Here is an 18,271-nt window from a genome sequence, read left to right on the forward strand (position 1 = left end):
GTGGTGTTTTGGAAATTGGCACATCAGTCGTGGTTGTCTCAATCTGATTTACTATGGGTTTTTGAGTGTCAACCAAGCTACTCGAGACAGAATTATTATGGTAGCGGTGGTTCATGCCAAGTCAAATACGGAGCTTGAATTTCCTAGACAGGCTCGATTCAAGCAATTCCTTTTTTGAAGGAATAGTTTCAACCATGACGGTGGGCAATTCAGCGACGACTTCTCAGTGGATTGGTTGTAGTTAGACTACGGTTTGGACCTAGTTGATATGCATGTGATCGTACAAAGGTTCATAAAGTTACATTGCGGCAAATGTACACTTTGGACGAAGAAAAACGGTGATCTGAAAGTTGATGGAAAGTGACGGGGCTAGCAGCATCAGATTACTTGAGGATTGGTATTGTGATCATCCTCCTTCTAGGCCAGTGTGTTGTCCCTGAGCAGCCAACGACACAATCCCGATTCCAACTTAGACGGCCAGCGGTCCCAGTGCCATGTTTTAGTTGGCCAACCACATAGACTACTTAATGCATTGCAAAGTTTGTATATGGGCTTCTATTCACACTTGCATTATATGGGGAATGGAACATTGGAAAACAGAATTGGCCATGCACTATGAGCGAGAAGTGAAATTTAAACAGCTGGACTCCCCTTTCTCCTCGCCCGTTTCTTGCATTCGTTGAAATAACGCTCAACCTTTCGTAGTACATTTGTCCAGTCATCAGATGCGCCAGCAGATGCAACAAGTTTAAGTAGATGCAAGTCCCAAACGCCCACGGAGACATGAACTTTGTTTGCGTCGCGTTTGGACTGTTTGGAAGCATTGGTAATCCGTTGCTTCGGACTATGGTTTTTCTTTAGCGAGGGAATTCCAAACCACCATCAACAGGCGATTTATGAATCATATACTGTAGTATTTGGATTGCCAGTTGGATATACTGTAGTATTTTTATCGTTAAATTATTGAGATCCTTGCGTAGGAGCTTATAGACATCAACTCATCTGTCATCTGGCTAGACATGGTGCAGGTAGCAGGCGGGTTGGAGATCATCGCAAATTGCAGTATACTTCTTGTTTGGATATCAAGCACAGTGCAGTTTGACCAGAAGGCTATAACTATTTACGGCACGCCGCCAGGAAAGCCAATTACGGTGCCTGCTACATTTATTTCCAACAATAATAATGCACAGATTCTCTACTTTGGTAAACAGCAATGTGCTGATATGACGTTTCATTAAAACGCAATCATGCTAATTTAAGCTTTTATTAGCCGTATATCAGGTCGATCCATCCTTTCAAGAGTATGTTTTAGGATACGATATCGGTGGAAGACATGGGCTTTATCCAAAGTCTGGAGCTTTGACCTTGAGCTCATCATGCTCTTCTGCACGTGCAAGTGGTACGTATCGATCATGATGCCGGGGGTTTCTGTGTTTCTTCCTCAACTTATCAACATTGATTGTTGACGCATGTCCTTTAGCTGCCGATGCAGTAGACATGTTGGGTGTGGCAAGTGATATATCAATCACAATAGCCTATATCTGGATCCCGATGGAGCTCTTGTACTTCTCAATTCGAGCAAACGAATTGTGAGTGTGTTCGCGATGTGTTAGGTATAATAATGCATGCTCAAAACTGAAACACTCTCAACTTTTTTTTAGCCCATATCCGCATATAACCTCACTATTCATATTATTCATATTTATGTGCGGACTGACACACTTCATTAATGCTTGGATGATCTGGCCACTTTCTCTTCACTGGATTTCAAGTAAACATTGATGTCAATGTCTTTTAAGCAGTTTCTTCGGATGGCTGAGAGAAGTCAACATTTTACTGAATTTTTTTTTTGTTTCTTGTTTTAGCTGGATTAAAGCTGGTCACTGCTGTCATCAGTTGCTACACCGCAGTGGTTTTGTTCTTCACCATACCTCATGCTCTTGCGTATCCCAAGTAAGTAGCAAACCTTTATCAAGTGTCTTGGCCTAACAAATTTTCCATCAAGATACATCAAGTCAGTCGAAACTCAGATAGTCCAAAGGCTCCATGCGGAAAGAACCCTTCTTGGTGAATTCAACCATGTAAGAATTTATATTTATTAATTAGAAGATTTCGTATGACAGAGACAAATTCGGTTTGCTCACCTCATGCACACACACACACAATAGATGAAGCTCTTTCGTGACATTGTGCACAAAATCCGATACCCATAGTGCACACACCTCACAAGAAGCAAGAGATCTTGAACACTGCCGTAATGGAAATCGCTTCAAAGATAGAAGGTGGCCGTCGATGCTTGATCTTTCAACCAAACCATGAACGGATACTCGAATGCATTGCCGAACACGTAGTAGAAGATGCCAGTGACTTAGGCTCGGACGATTCGAAGATTGATGACGAAACCAGACTTCTGATAAACCCCGTATTATTGGGCACAATCCCACCTGCTGAAATCCAGGAGGTGCAAATGAGCTTTGACAGATTGTTGGAACCTGTTGCTATATATGGCCGTGACGAGACTCCATTGTCGCTTTACTTTGGGTTGACTGTTCAAGAACAAGCTTTAATCGTCCCAACAAATTTGGGAGACGATCAGAATGGACTGCTAGTTTTAGTGTGCAAAGAAAGTACTGCTTTAGATGTTGACGAAGAGTTTGGTACTGCTACTCTACTACTGGATTTGGCGGAACAGGTGTCGATTGCCAGAGCGCAAGCAAACCTGATTGTGAAGGATCGATTCTTGATTGATCAGTTGGAAGAGCAAAATGCCGATCTGACGCGGGCGAGAAAGGAAGTTAAAGTTGCTCAGGCACAGAAGGATTTTACAGCCGTCATGTCTCATGAGATGAGGTAAATGGCATTTTCGCACTAGTTTTGGTAGGAATCAACTGTTTCAACCAAGCAACTGACTAAATCTGTTTCTTCCAAAAGGACACCACTGTTTGCCATATCATCGCTCCTCGCAATGATCTCAGAATTGGAGGCTCTACACTCACCCAATTTAAAGGAAGTTGTTGAAATGGTGCAACTTGCTAGAGGCAGTGCGGAAATGTTGGTGACCATTGTGAACAACATTCTCGACTTTGCCAAATACGAGGATGAACAATTCCATCTGGATCGGTCTCCGTTTTCCCTGAGGGAAGCTCTTGAAATGGCTGCAGATGTTGTCGCAGTTCAAGACGGTGATGCCAAATTCCCACAAATTATATTAATTGGGCCGAGCCATGACATTCCAGTTGTTGTTGTTGGGGATGTGACACGATTCCGCCAAATCATGGTCAATCTTTTGGCTAACGGATGTAAATTCACTGAAGCGACTGGTACTGGTAAGTAAAATAAAGCATGTCGGAAGTGTGATCGTAGTCTCATGTCTTTCTTGGCAATCTAGTGACAGTCCAAGTCAAGATGATTCCTCCTAGTGCTCCTGGCAAAGTCAGTATCCGGCTGACTGTAACAGATACTGGCATCGGCATCCAAGGCGATGCCTCTCGGCTCTTCAAAAAATTCTCACAGGCGGATGCTGTAAGTCATCTTTGTAAAAAAAAGCACATCTTGGGCAACCTCAGACCGTCATTCCTCCTACAGAGTCATACACGAAGATACGGTGGTACAGGACTTGGGCTAGCAATCGCAAAAACTCTTTGCCAGTATATCCAATGTTGTTCAGTATTTCACTTCCCCCTGTTTTGTTCAACATTTTATTACGTTCTTATCTCGAAACTAACAACCATTTCCCTTTCGTTAGGCACATGGGCGGCTCTATTGAAGTTCGCCCAAATCCAGCTGAACGCGGTACTCAATTCAGCGTCGTCGTACACCTCGACGAATATCGACCATGTGAATGGGAGACTCCAGTCGCATTTTCGCCTGCACTACCTGACTCCAAGTATAATAGTATCAGAATTGGCGTTGTGGACTCCAACCCTAACTCTCAACATGGTTTAAAACAACTTGGTAAGTTGTGTTCCCTGTGTTTCCGTTCGGCACAATCATTCTTTTCTTTCGAAAAAGCAAGTTGACCATTCTTTGTAGCATTACACTGCTCCTCAAACATGCAAACCTACTCACACAACAGTATACAAGAACTCTTGGACGCTCGTGTCTCTCTAAACGGCATAGTGATCAACATGCCAGCACTCCCTACTACATATGAGTTAGATTTGTTGGGCTCCCTGTCCGCAGTATATGGCTCTCGCTTCCTGGTCTTGTACGGATTTGTAGCACATAAGTCACGCCAAAGTGTAGTAACTCTTCCTGAAAGCAAGAGAGCACTAACAGCACAACGGCCACAGAAATTGGGTGAATTCGCACGATTTCTAGAAGTCATATGTGATCAGTCTTCGATTGTATTTGCCATGCCAACGGGTGGTCAGACGACTGAAGGCACATCGGAAGCCGAGTGTCCTCCTTCCTCCGCAGAGCCATCACCACAAGTACCATCGGCATCTGTTAGTGTCACATCAAAAGCAGGCGATGAGGATCATCCTCCGATGCCATTGCGCATCCGAGCAGTCTCATCATCATCTGTACATGGTATACCGCCACTTCGAATTCTGATCGTGGAAGATAACAATATAAATCAAATGGTGATTACCAAGATGCTCTCTCGTCTGGGTCAACGAATGACAGACATTAGCGTAGCAAACGATGGTGTAGAAGGGTTTGAAATGATGCAGGCAGATCCAAACAAGTATGAAGTAGTGTTGATGGACATCATGATGCCACGAAAGGACGGATATGAATGTACCAGGGCTATACGAGCCAGGTATGGAGAACGACCATGGATTATTGGATTGAGCGCGAATGCATTTTGGGACGATCGAGTCAAGTGTAAAGAAGTGGGAATGCAGGATTTTGTGTGTAAGCCGGCTAGCGTGGGTGATTTGAGGCAGGCGTTGCAAAGATATGTAGACAAGAGGCAATTCTGAACAATGACAATCATAGTTTGTAAAAATAAGGTTTACTGACACTAGTGTAGTTATTGCTGTATACAAATATTTTGTGGCTTGTAAGAGCCGATGGAACGCTGTCCTGTAAATTGGTCAAAAACGTGAGCTCATTGAACAATTTCACGTGTCATCCACTTGCTGCTCTCATTCAACATGGCGTGGTGGTGCATGTTTCACGGAGGTAACAGTCAAGCATTGTTAGAGTTTTTTAGCAACTCTAAAATTTTGAAAGGCTCTGTCCATGCTCCAGATCACGCCCTAATTTGCTTGTCCTTCCGGTCTACTATAAGGTAAAGGGACCATAGTTCAGTATCACCTGGTCCACCGCGGTACTCGGATGCCTTTTTTGGAATATGATCGAACTCTGACGTATTCGAAAATCTGAATAATTCCAGGACTTTAATGATAATTAGAGCATAGCAGTGCGATCAAGCCAAAAATACAAGCAAAAGGTGAGTACCGTTAACAGGAAACTGTTTCCACCCCTTTGGTCAAATGCGCTAATCTCTTTACATTCCCACTCACTCTAGTCGGACAATCGACAAATCAGCATCGAAGCATAAATGGATACTACAGAAACAACGCAGGCTTCAAGGATGCAACATTCTGAAGGATGGCCTGGCCGCAAACCACGTCAAAGGACAAGAGCTGTTGATGTTGCTGTCGAAAATGTCCCAAAGTACCTTGAAAAGCTTCAAATGCCTGCTGTAAAAGATGCTGGAACAACACGATCTATGATGATGCTGCTGATACGGCAACAGAATGTAATCTCAACTCATGCTCTACTCACGGATACTCAGTATCTCTGATCCATAATTGGAATGCTCTCACCGGGCTTAATCTGTAAAACACAATCATCTCTCGCCTCGCTCGTGGCCCAAATACCATGTTAAACTTCTCTGCAATAGCACCCTTAGACGTCGTTTAGTAAATATGTAAAAGAACAAAATTTGCTTGACCTTCAATCCTATGAAATACGATATTTACAATGTACGACATTTATGTCAAGGTTTGAAGCTTTTCCTAAACGGGTTGTTTGCTTTTTGACCTGAATGCAATAGGAAACAAAGGAAGCTATGGTGCGACTTCTCTAGAAATAATCAGTATTCATTGTAGAAAATGAGCTACGAGTTGTTTCGCTAACCGAATGAGCCTTGTTCACAGGAGTGTATGATATTGCGGCATCACGTATTCGTTGTGTAACTTTTTCTGACACTGGTTTCTTTCAGGCTGGCGTAGTCACTTCTGGGTTGAGAATCACCAAATCAGGTATGCGTTAAACGAATCTGTATGCTGATCTTTATGCTGAGACAACTTTTGAGATGTCAATTTTTTGGGATGGCAAACCTTCCAATTTCCAAGCCGTCGAAAACTGGCACCGTCACAAAGAGTAAATTTTACGAGGATAAGACCATAGTTGACGCCTTCGGAAGAACGTAAAGACCGCTTATATTCTAAACCGCTCGCTTAACCATGGCAGCCTCAAGGGACATAACAGTGGGGTTTCAAGAAATCTAAATGCTTAAACTACGTTTCATCCCGCAATGATCCATTCAAGTCTTCTGTTCCTTCCGACTTTTGCTCGTTGATTTGGTAGAGATTTACACTCTTTCAACGTGGTGTCAAACTTGTCACTACTACCTGTGTTTACGACAGAGTGAATCCGACACCATATCGATGGGCTGGTTCATATTTTTGAAGTTTTACTGCAGTAGACTAAAAACTAAACTATATTTCATCTGACAAAGGTGAATCTGAGTGGTGTGTATTCACAGTCTCGGTCGCTTCTGTCCTCTCTCTCGTCCCCTTTGGCTTTCTGCCACGTTTTCGATTCGATTCGGCAGAGAATTCACACGCCTTTCCACTCCTCCTACATCTAAAAAAATCAGCAAGATGGGGAGTTTTTGTTGTTAGAAAGCTCCCCTTTTGTTTAAGGTGCTAGACGGCTTTCTTTGCTTTGCCTCAACACTGAATCCACTTACGAGGAACAAGGTAGCTCTCCATTGCATCTACAGTGGAAAGCGGGTCAGTTATCGGTGAGAAGTGAGAGAAAGTGAGTCAAAACATCCAATTGGTTTCTGAAACTGCTGATAAAACCTACTTCAGCTTTTTAACGCGACAGTGCATACAGGCCTTTGACACTCGTATCCTCCTAGTTCTGCGGAATGTCAAGTTTTCGAATCACTGCATTGCGGTTTGTCGCAAACCGACAACTTACTTGTCAGGCTCCGGGTCAGACGAATATTGCTGAACTGGTGGCGATGGTGGCCTTAGTGGCAGACGAGGCGTTATCCTTTGATATGACGAGGTTGGCTGATGATATACTGTATAATCATTATTCTGAGGAGGACGGGCGGATAGATAGTCATCAAATGTGCGTTTAACCTCAGCCGACTGATAATTTTGGCTCTGAGAATACATTGGGAATACATCTGTTTGGTAAGTAAACATGGGATCTGGTGCGTGGCGATACTTTGGTGCGGCCATTGTTGGTCGATTTTCAGGTGCAAAAGTGCTAGCATATGGAACGTGGATTGGTGGAGTGCTATAATTTATATCTTGCTGCATATTATGCCTTGAGACTCCTGTAGCTGGTAATAATACTGTTTGGTGGCTATTAGTCGGTTGGGACGGTAAATATCCTTGATGCCAGGGGGTTCCGTTAGAGTGAGTTATTGGGATATATGGCGATACTCGAGCGGGTAAATGCTCCTCTAGCATGAGTGGTGGCAAGGGGATTTGGTAGTCTATTCGTGATGGTAGCGATTTAGAATGGAACAGCGGAATATCGAGTATTATGGGCAGGTTCAGTTTCCAGTCCTGTGCTGATTCCGAGGTCCTTTTAGAGTATGGTGGACGTCCATTGTTGGTTGGCTCGTCCTGGGCGACTTCGGGATTGAGCAACCAGCATAATTCCATGTCTGTGAACTCTGTCCCTAATACCAAATCAAGATGATCGTGGTCTAAAAGGCATCCCATAAATCTCCGGAAAATTGAGTGATTTGGGCAACGTTTCCGGCCGTTTGGATTGACAACGTTTATTAAGCAATTTTCGGAATTCTACAAAAAAGTGTCGCTCGTATGGCAGCCTGCTGCACGGAAGTCTGATCAAGCAGGCAGGGGCAAGCATAAGTCACCAACGAGAATTGAAATTTCATCTCGGCACCGCTGCAAAGTCGATTTGCGTCCGATAAGGTTTTGAATACCTTTCAACGACTACATCTCAATACAAGTGTGTGTTTGTCGACCTTCATAGATAAATTATGCTGAAAAAGAAACTCCGTTATCCTCTTCATTGATCTGGGCCAAACACAAACGGAAAGGAAACCCTTCTTGTTTATATTGCGAGTGATGTCATCTAATCCATATACCAAGTTCCAAGTTTATTGCTACTTGCTCCGAAATTCTGTAAACCTCAAAATCACTTTGTAAAGTTTTGTAAACTTGATTCTCCCGCTGTCTCAAGTTTATATATGCGTTGAAAGGTTGTTTGCCGTCCCGTCGTTACCTTCTTCTAGCTCAATCTGACAGATTAAGCGGTACCAAAATGGTGATCAGGGACAAAACTGTTCATTACTAGTGCGATTCCTTGACTTTTCTTTGAAGAACTGGAGCAGATCAGTTCAGATCTCATAAAATTGTAAGTTGACAATCTTGGAGGACGGGGATACGCCCTCGTTCAACACAAATCTTTTACAACCGCCGTCAGCACACTTATACTTGACGGCGCTCGAGCAATTTTCGTCTTATACTTAACGGCATTAAAGATTTATAAAGCTCTACGGGATAGCATACACTTTTGATCAATTTACTTTCCTCGCCCTCCCCGCTTCCATTGCTCGAAATGGCGATTAAAAAGGTGACGCGATCATCCCGGCCATTCCACCCATCTCACTCGTGTCCCCGCCCATTTGCCAGCTAGACGGAAACCCAATATTTCCACTCAACACCTCACCTCCTAGCTCGCCCCCAGTCCCAATACCAAAATCTTCCATGTCATCGTCATCGCCTAAATGTGCTAGTGCATCCCAAGCATTGGCAAATACAGACGGCTGAGTTGGAGGAGCCAGTCTATCCCTAACGGACAACCCTACTGCCCGTAAGTTTTGTGCATATGTGCCAGCTATAGACCATATACGTCCAGCGTCTTCAAGAGCTGGAATCAATATAGCTGTTAATGGTTCTACTTCCTCACTTCCACCATATCCACCTAAATTAGCTACCACAGGTGTACTACGTATAGCGGTGCTACTCCCAGAGGCTTGATTCAAGGGCGTCGTCAGTATGCTTCGTATTACCTTAACGGATTGATTACTAGCTGGTTGCGTGGAGAAAATTGGTAATTGTTGCTCTCCTGTTGATCCACCGGTGCCAGGGCCACTACCGCGACCACTGTTGTCATGACCAGTTCCTACATCATTATTTATATGGGTTGCAGCTCCAAATACGTTCCAAGGATCTAATCCATTTACCATTATCCTAGAATATCGACTTAAAGACAATAAAGCCGCAGCAGGTGGTAACAGGAAAGTTTGCAAAAATGGTGTTGAAACAAGTTCGGGTGGTGGTGCTGCAGACAGCGACGGCAGAGTGTTGTTGTAAACACGGTGTAGAATGTGACAGTGTGCTCGATATGCCATGACCACTAGATCCGTGGGAGACAGTACTTCAACGATGGGCTGATACTGGTATAATGCACTAACCACCATTACTTTGAAGATCTTGTCTGTCCCGTCTGCGTCACTTTCTGCGCTACCGGATGGATCGGGTGAGGCTGATTGGCTATTACTCGGAATGGCAGATGGAGGTGGAGTAGACGAAGACGGTGATTCGGCTGCTCCCCGTGTATGGAGGGATGCGAGGATGGCGAAGAAGATTATGTTTATAGCAATAGCGGCTGGGCTAGGCCGTGTGCCTGAGCTCTCTTGGTACCAAAGACGTCCTGGTGTTGTCAGTACCTGCAAATTCGGGAAGAGTTTCAGAGTGTTTGGCAGAGCATCGTAGTAGCGGATGAGAGCATCATGAAGCATGACAATATCCATGAGCAATACATTCATTGGCGGAGGTTTTGCACTATTATTGGCAGTTGCCGCGGGGCCCTCATTGCTGTTAGGCTTTGGTGTAGGAGGCGACATAACTCTTGCTAGTCCCAAGACTCGTCTGCCCAAGAACACCAGTTGCACTAGTGCTTGGGTTTCTATTCCATCAGATATCACACTACGACCGTCTAAAGTTTGCGGTATATTCGACATGATTTTATCCGTCCACGCCATAGCTCCAAAATCAAAGACTGTTTGAGCATCAAATTGACTGAGCGCAAGACACCATGGAGAGATGGGATCTGACGGAGTGACTGCTGTTGTTGGGGCTGTCAAGGCTGGTGTGGTAGAGTACAACATTTCGTTTAATGACGGCACAAGACCCGCTGCCATACATCCGTGAAGCTCTAAAAACAATGACAACCACCAAACCCTATTTGAAAGGTAAAGAAGACCGTGTAAGACCCAGGTCTCATAGTTGAGTAACAATAAAAATAGTGAACACCAGCGAACAACTCTTGCAAAACTTGCCTCTGTCTTTGACTAGGAAGTATAGGTGCGTCTCCAAGTAGACTTGGAATCCCGTGTCTCAAAGGCGACAAACGATCCTGTTCAAACTCGTGCGCGATATAGTTTCCCATAGCTAGAAAAAGGATGATTTTTCAGTCATTGGTACATCAGCAAATATTGCAGGTTAAAATGTATAACTTACAAGTCCAAACGGCAGATTGTTGAGCTGCATCAGACCCAACTTCAAATACACTGAGCAATAACCTCGTTTGACAAATGGACAAATCACTCCATTGTCCAGCTGGCATGTTACGTTCTCGCTCACGAGCTATATCTTCGAATATTGAACACCACTTTCTGCCTCCTCCGTCAGACAAGGCCGGATGTCTAGTGTAGATGGAACCGATGGCACAAATTGCTGCTATCAATGCTGGATTGGTCTTGGGCGATATAGTTGGTAAGATTGCACTGAGGAGAGCCGGTTCATCCAGGACGGGAAACGCTGGGTGGAAATATATGAGAAAGTTCTTAAATAGCACCAAGTACAGCGATGGAGGTAATGGTGGAAGACCTATAGCAGCAAAGTCAGGCGGCGTAAATCTGGTAGGGTCATTTAATGATTTAGGAATTCGACGGTGTTTTATATAGTTTGACATGGGGAATGGGATGGTCTTTTGACCGGTTTTGCGAGGTTGAGGCACAGTTGTGGCAGTATTATTACTGGATATGGGGGAGATATTATTGCTGGATATGGCTGACATGGGTACTTGCATTAGATTATGACAATTCGATTGGTCTTGCCCCGAACGTTGCTGGTTTTCTAGAGTCAGTGTCCAAGACAAGATATCGTCCAGAGTCGACATGTCGGATTTTGGTGTAGCTACTGACGATACAGAAAAAGGAGTGTGCTCCTTATCGGATGGATGCCGCTGAGACGAAGACTCACTATCAGTGTTGTCGTTGTCGATACGTTCGTTTGAAGAGGACCCGTATCCCGTCGTCGGACTGTCATTGCTACTACTCGTAAATCCACCAAAGCTATCTTCAAACGATCCGTTATCTTCTGCAAATAATCCAGTGTGCATCGACGGCAGAGGACTAGCTAATGGCGATTCCTCATAAACCCAGTCAGATATCACCATTGGAGGCAGCAGCTCTTTGACAACCGTTCGATACATATCTAGTTGAGTAGATACGATAGCTTCTACTCTGACTTCCTTCCTTGCAGCAGCCAACCTAGCTTTCGATACTCCAGATTGAGGCTTCTTTGGCATTTCTTCAGCTTTTCCTTTATTGGCAGAGTCCTTACGACGAGCAACCGAGCCTGGAGCTGGTCCTCTTCGTTTAGGTATGACTTCATATGTGCAGTCACTTTGCGCCCGTTCACATGTTGAGCAGGGTTTGAGGCCGTCACACTTCCTCTTCTTTATCTTACAACGGTCTAGCAGATATGAGAGAGAAAATGTGAGTGTTTTATAGTCGAGACTCGAGAAAATGAATACGGTTCGGTAGATAAAAGATGCGGGTGGTTGCGGGGTGCAACTTCAGTTGGACTGCCGACATACCACAACTGCGAACTTGCTTCGGCTTCTCATATGCCTGCAATGGATTCGAGATCTCTGGATGAGAGTAGTGTGGTTGTTTTGTTGGGTGGTAATCATCATTCAAATCGACGGAGCCTTCCGTTGAGTCTGAATCCTCCATTTGCGTATAGAGGTGCCTTGTTAGCTTGGAGCCTGTGGCGAGAGCAATACAAGCAAGAGAGGCAGGAGTTTATCCACTGTCGCCTGGGGATACAGAATAGTAACGGTGTAGTGCACTCTCCATAAATTTTGTGATTGGTTTTGCTCTCGGCTGGAAAACCAAATCATCGCAGATCGTTGATGTAACGTTGCTTACCAACGGTTTAAATCAGGGTCCATTCCTGGAGGAAGGTAATTGATCTACCGATCTGCCACAGAGGTTGCTGATCCATCATTTCTGAAGTGCTTGCTACACGACGCAAACTGCATCAACGAATTCATCGCAACCTCAACAAACTTCATCAACGAATTCATCGCAACCAAGGAACGGTCTAATTTGGGAACAAATACTGGCAGCGATGTGACCTTTATATATTGTTAGGATTTGCGCTCTTTGGTCGGTAATCGAGAGGGTCAGTGCTTCTTACTCTACTACTATGTACAAACCAATATCCAAGTTTCGGGTTTCCAATATGAATGTGAGTGTTGGTTCCTTTTAAGATTAAGGTTGGTATATTGAGTAAACCAATATTCCAGAACTCGGTAGCCGGTAAATCTCCGGCACTGTTTGTTTGAACTGTATCAGCACAAACAATGTCCTTCCTTGCAGATGTCACATCCGTCAATCATACATTGTGTCATTCGTCCCTGGACGTCACCCACGACACCTCATTCGCCTCATAAGTCAGCTGATTAACGATCAATGCAAGCAGAGGAGGAATAGCCTCTTGACGTGTTGGACGTCTGCAGGGGTAATTATCAACAAACAAGTCACTCTCTTTTTAAATGTTGTGCTTCATATTTGACATATGTGTTGTCAAATGTATATACAAACTGTTTACACTACATCACCACTTGGGGCCTTGATTCAGTCAATTACAGAGAGCCATGCTGTAGGGACAAGTCCTTCTGCTCCGTTAGCAGCTACTCGTGTCCATCCTCCCATATCAGGCTCAATAATGATGACAATGTCATGTTGTCGAACATCCACATCATCATCATTAGCCTAGTTCGATTGAATTTAGTCAGACAGCAAGAGTGTGCTCAAGGTCGAGAAAGCTTGATGTAATGCATTTAAAGAATCACAGCTGTCTGGATTTCATACCTTGGAATAATCATACAAGACTTTGGCACGATCCTGGTTTCCACGACTCGAGACATCTTGTTGCTTTTGTTTTATTGTCAAGTTTTTGGTTTTGGATTCTTGAATGCTCAACCAGGAAGTTGGTATTAATCCAGATTCACCACCAACTGCATTCACCGCGACACGGGTCCATCCTGACACATCATCCTCTAAAACAGTGACTATGGCACCTTGCTTTACGTCGAGCTCATCATCATTTGTCTGAGAGAAATACAAGTCAGTAACGTTTCTCTGATAAAACCAGCTAAAAACGAGCTGCATATAAATAGATACCTTGGAATAATCATACAAGACCTTCCCAACCTTCTTTTCACTAGTACCATCAGCCATTTCTATAGGTGACGGCGTCTTCCATCCATCAGTAGACTCTTTAGGAGACAGCAATCCCAATGACGACGGCTTATGCGATATGGTATTTGGTGCAGCTTGTAAATTAGGAGCAGAAGACGAATCGGTAGATGACGCAGTCGACATTCGTAAAGACGAGAATGAGGGTTTGGATGATACGCTGAGTGATCGAGTTTGTCGTACTGGAGATCCTTTATGACATGATGGAGGAACACGTAATTCACAACGTGCGTGAACGTTGGAATTACATGTTTGACAGCATAAACCTGAGCCTACACCCCAAATGTTTGTTAAACATAGATCACATTGAGTTGGTATTGAAAAGGACGCTGAAAAAGAAATGGTGGTGAGTATTGATGGTTAGACGAAAAAAAAACCATACAAATTGACTTACATGTCTTCCAGTCATGCCACGAGATATTTGCTGGATCTTCGCCAATAGAATCAATCACTGTTGATATTTGCGAAGCAGTAATAGCATGTTCTAATTCCACAATGCGTTGTTCTCGTAATGATTCCAGCATGTTTTCATTCACTTGATGAGCATCTCCCAATAAAGGATTCTCAGTATAAGCATTATGGAGCTTTTCCAATCCTTGAACTTCCTTTTCTCGACGAGTAATCTCTCCGTTTAATATAGTTTGTCTAGCTCGAAGTTTATGAAGCTAGTCAAAGCAAGTATGGAATTAAAAGGGCTGTGCAAAGAAACAATTTGTCTACAGAACTGAGGGGTAAAACATACCTTGTTACGCAACCATATCTTGCTATGCTCATCAGTAGCAATCATTCCATTCTCCTTCCAAAGCCCTGATGGTTCAAAAAAGAACTCGGGAACGGGCTCAGCGGTATTCTTGTTTGGTCGAGATGGGACTTCAGCAGCTCTCATACTCATTTTAGCAATATCGTCAATATCAGATAATATGATATCCACATCCGCATCGTGATCTTTGAGCAGGGTGATGTGTCGTTGTACTGCATCTGATACGAATTCAACTACAGATTCATTCACGTTCTCCAGGCCCTTTTGTGATTAAAAGAACGGGGTTTGGTCATTTTGTGTAAACATGAGCATTGTAGATCTCGATCTTCGCAGAAAGGAGACGAATATAGCGTACCTCAATGACAAATGGAAATCCGCTCTCTGATAACTGATGGCATAGAGCGTTGGCAGCCTTGATGGACAGCAAATACGTATTCTTGGCACTATTCATTTCTAGTATCTCTGCATGCCATTGCTTTCTCATTTTATCTTGAACTGTAGAAGTTGCACCAGCGTCACTCTTTACTCGAGCGACTTCAACAGCGTCACAACGTAAATTGTACTAGAGAGTTAGAAACAGTGTGAGTAAGCTGACGATTCAAAGATAGCAAAACGAACGCGAATCTTTATGCTATTACCTTCTCTTTGGCCTTGTCCGTCTCTGCAGCTGCCTTTTCACGTTCCGATACGAGACGTTGAGAGAATGCCAGTTGCTAAGTGAACGTTTGAGATAAGTAAGATTCATACTTGGGCCAAAAATTTAACAGATTCATCGGATACCTTGCGTTTGGCCTCCTCAAAAACACTGCCCCTTGATCTCAAATCATCAGCCACGTCACTAGACAATGAATCTCCCAAGACACCTCTTCTTTTGGCAATTTCTTCCGTCTTTCTAAGTATCTCTTGCCATGCTCTTCTTGCCGGTCTACATTCAAACGATGTCCGTTAAATGACGTGGCCAAGGTACTCGTCAACGGAAATCATCGTATTTACATGTCATCAGTTGAATTCAAGTCGACGACAGTAGATCTCTTATCCTTTTCTCTTCTTGTAGAGTACTTTCGACACATCAGCTCCAACTTCTTTGAGTATTCTCGTTCTAGGTGTGATCTCTCAATCATGAATTCCTTGACTGAAATTGGTGTGGCAAATGTTAAATCAGTTCACAATAACAAGAGTAGCATACGCAGAGTATGCAGAGCGGTAGATACAATAGTTCGCATTGTTCAGACTCGGATCTGCTCTCTTTTGGCACCTTCTTGCTCGTCCAAAGCCCAACAAGACCGAGAAAGTGAATTGAGTTTGAAATTCTTACCTTCATTGGCCCAGTTCAGCTGGTTTTGAATTATGGAATCAAGCTTCTGGAGGTGGGCGAGACTTAAAAGGGAAGGCGGTGTCTCGCTCGTCGTACTCCAACGCAACATTTTTAGATCTGCGTGAAAGTACAAGAAGAGCGGAATGAATCACGCTTTGATTCATACACCTTGTCATTACATATGCTCAGTTTTCTTTGCCAAGATCAGTATCACCGTGTGCTTGCGAACGAAGAAGACACACTATTGCAACTACAAGGACATGAAGTATATGTGGGAGCATTTGCTCCAAAAAACAGTTGTACTTGCTCTGGCGACATGGAGTCTTCCCTTTAGAAGTTGCAAACATTGATGATAATCTATTTTTTAAACACTACCACTGCGCTGTATAGCTGCAATGACTGGGGGCTAGTACTTGAGCTTCTTTGGCTTTTCCCAAGAGAATTGTTCACGACCTATATAGTAAACCAACAATTGCGTTATTGTTCATCCGAAGTAGCGTCTTCTAATCAAGTGCCAGTTCTCTAATCGAGGGCCAGTTCTTACCAAAGTGACCGTAAGAAGCGGTTTCTTGGTAGATGGGTTTCCACAAGTCTAATTCTTGAACAATCTTTCCTGGACGCAGATCAAAGTTCTTCTTGACAATGTCGAGGAGTTCTCCGTTGGTCTTCTTGCCGGTTCCATATGTATCAACATAGATGGAGACAGGTTCAGCAACACCGATAGCGTATGAGAGTTGGATCAAACAACGTTTGCATAAGCCAGCAGCGACGAGGGATTTCTATTCAGAACAAAGAAAGGGGTAATTGAGTTAAATTCCCAACAAGCCAAATCTTGCCACTCAAAAGTTGAACCGCGACACAATCATGATTATGATAACTTACAGCGACCCAACGAGCAGTGTAGGCGGCAGATCGATCGACCTTGGACCAGTCCTTGCCAGAGAAAGCTCCACCACCATGAGCACCCCAACCTCCGTATGTGTCGACAATAATCTTTCGTCCAGTGACACCAGCATCACCCTAATGACACGAACATGAATATATTAGTATGGCCCATTCATATCATCTCTTGATTGCTGCATCATATAAAGTAGTTTAGATGCTTACTTGCGGACCACCAATGATGAAACGGCCAGATGGTTGCAAAATGTACTTGGTTTTCTTGTCCAAGTACTTAGCAGGTACTACAGCCTTGATGACCTTGTCTGTTAACTCCTTTTTAATGGTTTCGTTGTCGACTTCAGGAGCGTGTTGAGTGGAGATGACAATAGCGTCTACACGTTGAGGGACTGGGACACCACCTTCAACCTTGTATTCAACGGTGACCTTTTGAATGGAATTGGAATGCACGAATGTTAGCGAACAGGTGGCAAACAAAGGTACAAAGACAGGCTGTCTACATACTTGAGTCTTTGAGTCGGGTCTCAGCCAATCACAGACACCATTGTTTCGCAATTCAGTCATCTTCATGTTGAGCTTATGTGCGAGCATGATGGTCAAAGGCATCAGCTCGGGGGTTTCATCGCAGGCATAGCCAAACATGATACCCTAAATGATTAGGTGGCGGTGGTGATGAGTGGAGTCGGAAAAGTATATCACAGATGCAACCATACGTATTTAAATGTTTCAACCAAACTAATGGTACCATCAACATTCAATGGCATTCAGTTCAATTACCTGGTCGCCAGCACCAATGTTATCAATGTTTCGTTCACCAGAAGTCAAACCTTGAGAGATATCAGGCGATTGCTGTTCAATGGCTACCAATACGTTACAGGTCTTGTAATCGAAACCTTTGGTGCAATTATGGGATATGTTGTTGAGTCGGAGGGCGAAAATGCAAGCACTACCACTGCAAGCATCTACCTTTTTCGGAGTGGTCATAACCAATCTTTTTGATGGCATTTCGAATGATTTTTTGGTAGTCGAGTTGGGCTTTGGTGGTGATTTCGCCCAAGACCTGTAAATGAGCAAATAACAAATTAGATGTGAATATGGGATGGCGAGTGTCACTAAGCCACTTTCAAACATGAGACAGCGAGAGTAGGAGCATCAGCATCATGTTGTTCACAAGTTACATACCATGATCATACCAGTCTTGGTGGCAGTTTCACAGGCAACGCGAGAAAATTTGTCAACAGCCAAACAAGCATCCAAGATGGCATCGGAGACTGATTTTGTGTTGATGAAGAATTGCAACGGTTAGATAGAGAAGAAGAAACGTCTAATACGTGGACATTATGCGAGTAAATAAATGGATGGTTGATGAACAATTGTACCTTGGTCGCAAATCTTGTCTGTTGTTAAAGGAAATTGTGGAGAGTTAGTACTCGCATTTGTTTATGATATAGCGAGAAGGGAGGATGGATGCAGGCTTACCTGGATGGCCTTCGCCGACCGACTCGGAAGTGAAGAGGAATGTTTCGCCGTCAATCATGGTTGTTTGCTTGTTTTGAACAGTGGT

General features: G+C 43.8%; 2 protein-coding genes across 2 annotated transcripts; one reads left to right on the top strand and one right to left on the bottom strand.

Moving 5' to 3' along the window:
• Positions 1-1,019: 1,019 nt before the first annotated feature.
• Positions 1,020-4,928, top strand: SmJEL517_g02133 (uncharacterized protein; the record flags this gene model as incomplete). Its single annotated transcript, XM_031168061.1, has 12 exons — positions 1,020-1,203; positions 1,271-1,399; positions 1,481-1,589; positions 1,662-1,771; positions 1,866-1,953; positions 2,006-2,067; positions 2,214-2,850; positions 2,932-3,326; positions 3,389-3,522; positions 3,586-3,647; positions 3,746-3,954; positions 4,033-4,928. The coding sequence occupies 12 exons, from the start codon at positions 1,020-1,022 to the stop codon at positions 4,926-4,928; spliced, it is 3,015 nt and encodes a 1,004-aa protein (XP_031026001.1).
• Positions 4,929-13,108: 8,180 nt separating this feature from the next.
• Positions 13,109-18,244, bottom strand: SmJEL517_g02134 (methionine adenosyltransferase; the record flags this gene model as incomplete). The annotated part of the gene is made up of 18 exons (XM_031168062.1): positions 13,109-13,246; positions 13,346-13,585; positions 13,658-14,061; positions 14,127-14,397; positions 14,475-14,753; positions 14,848-15,054; positions 15,131-15,205; positions 15,273-15,417; positions 15,486-15,624; positions 16,352-16,586; positions 16,690-16,827; positions 16,915-17,133; positions 17,212-17,355; positions 17,485-17,600; positions 17,674-17,767; positions 17,890-17,978; positions 18,087-18,104; positions 18,187-18,244. 18 exons carry the CDS (start codon positions 18,242-18,244, stop codon positions 13,109-13,111), a joined length of 3,009 nt encoding a protein of 1,002 aa, XP_031025996.1.
• Positions 18,245-18,271: the final 27 nt, after the last annotated feature.

Source organism: Synchytrium microbalum (genome assembly GCF_006535985.1).
Source record: "Synchytrium microbalum strain JEL517 chromosome Unknown SmJEL517_scf0008, whole genome shotgun sequence".
Taxonomy (NCBI): Eukaryota; Fungi; Chytridiomycota; class Chytridiomycetes; order Synchytriales; family Synchytriaceae; genus Synchytrium; species Synchytrium microbalum.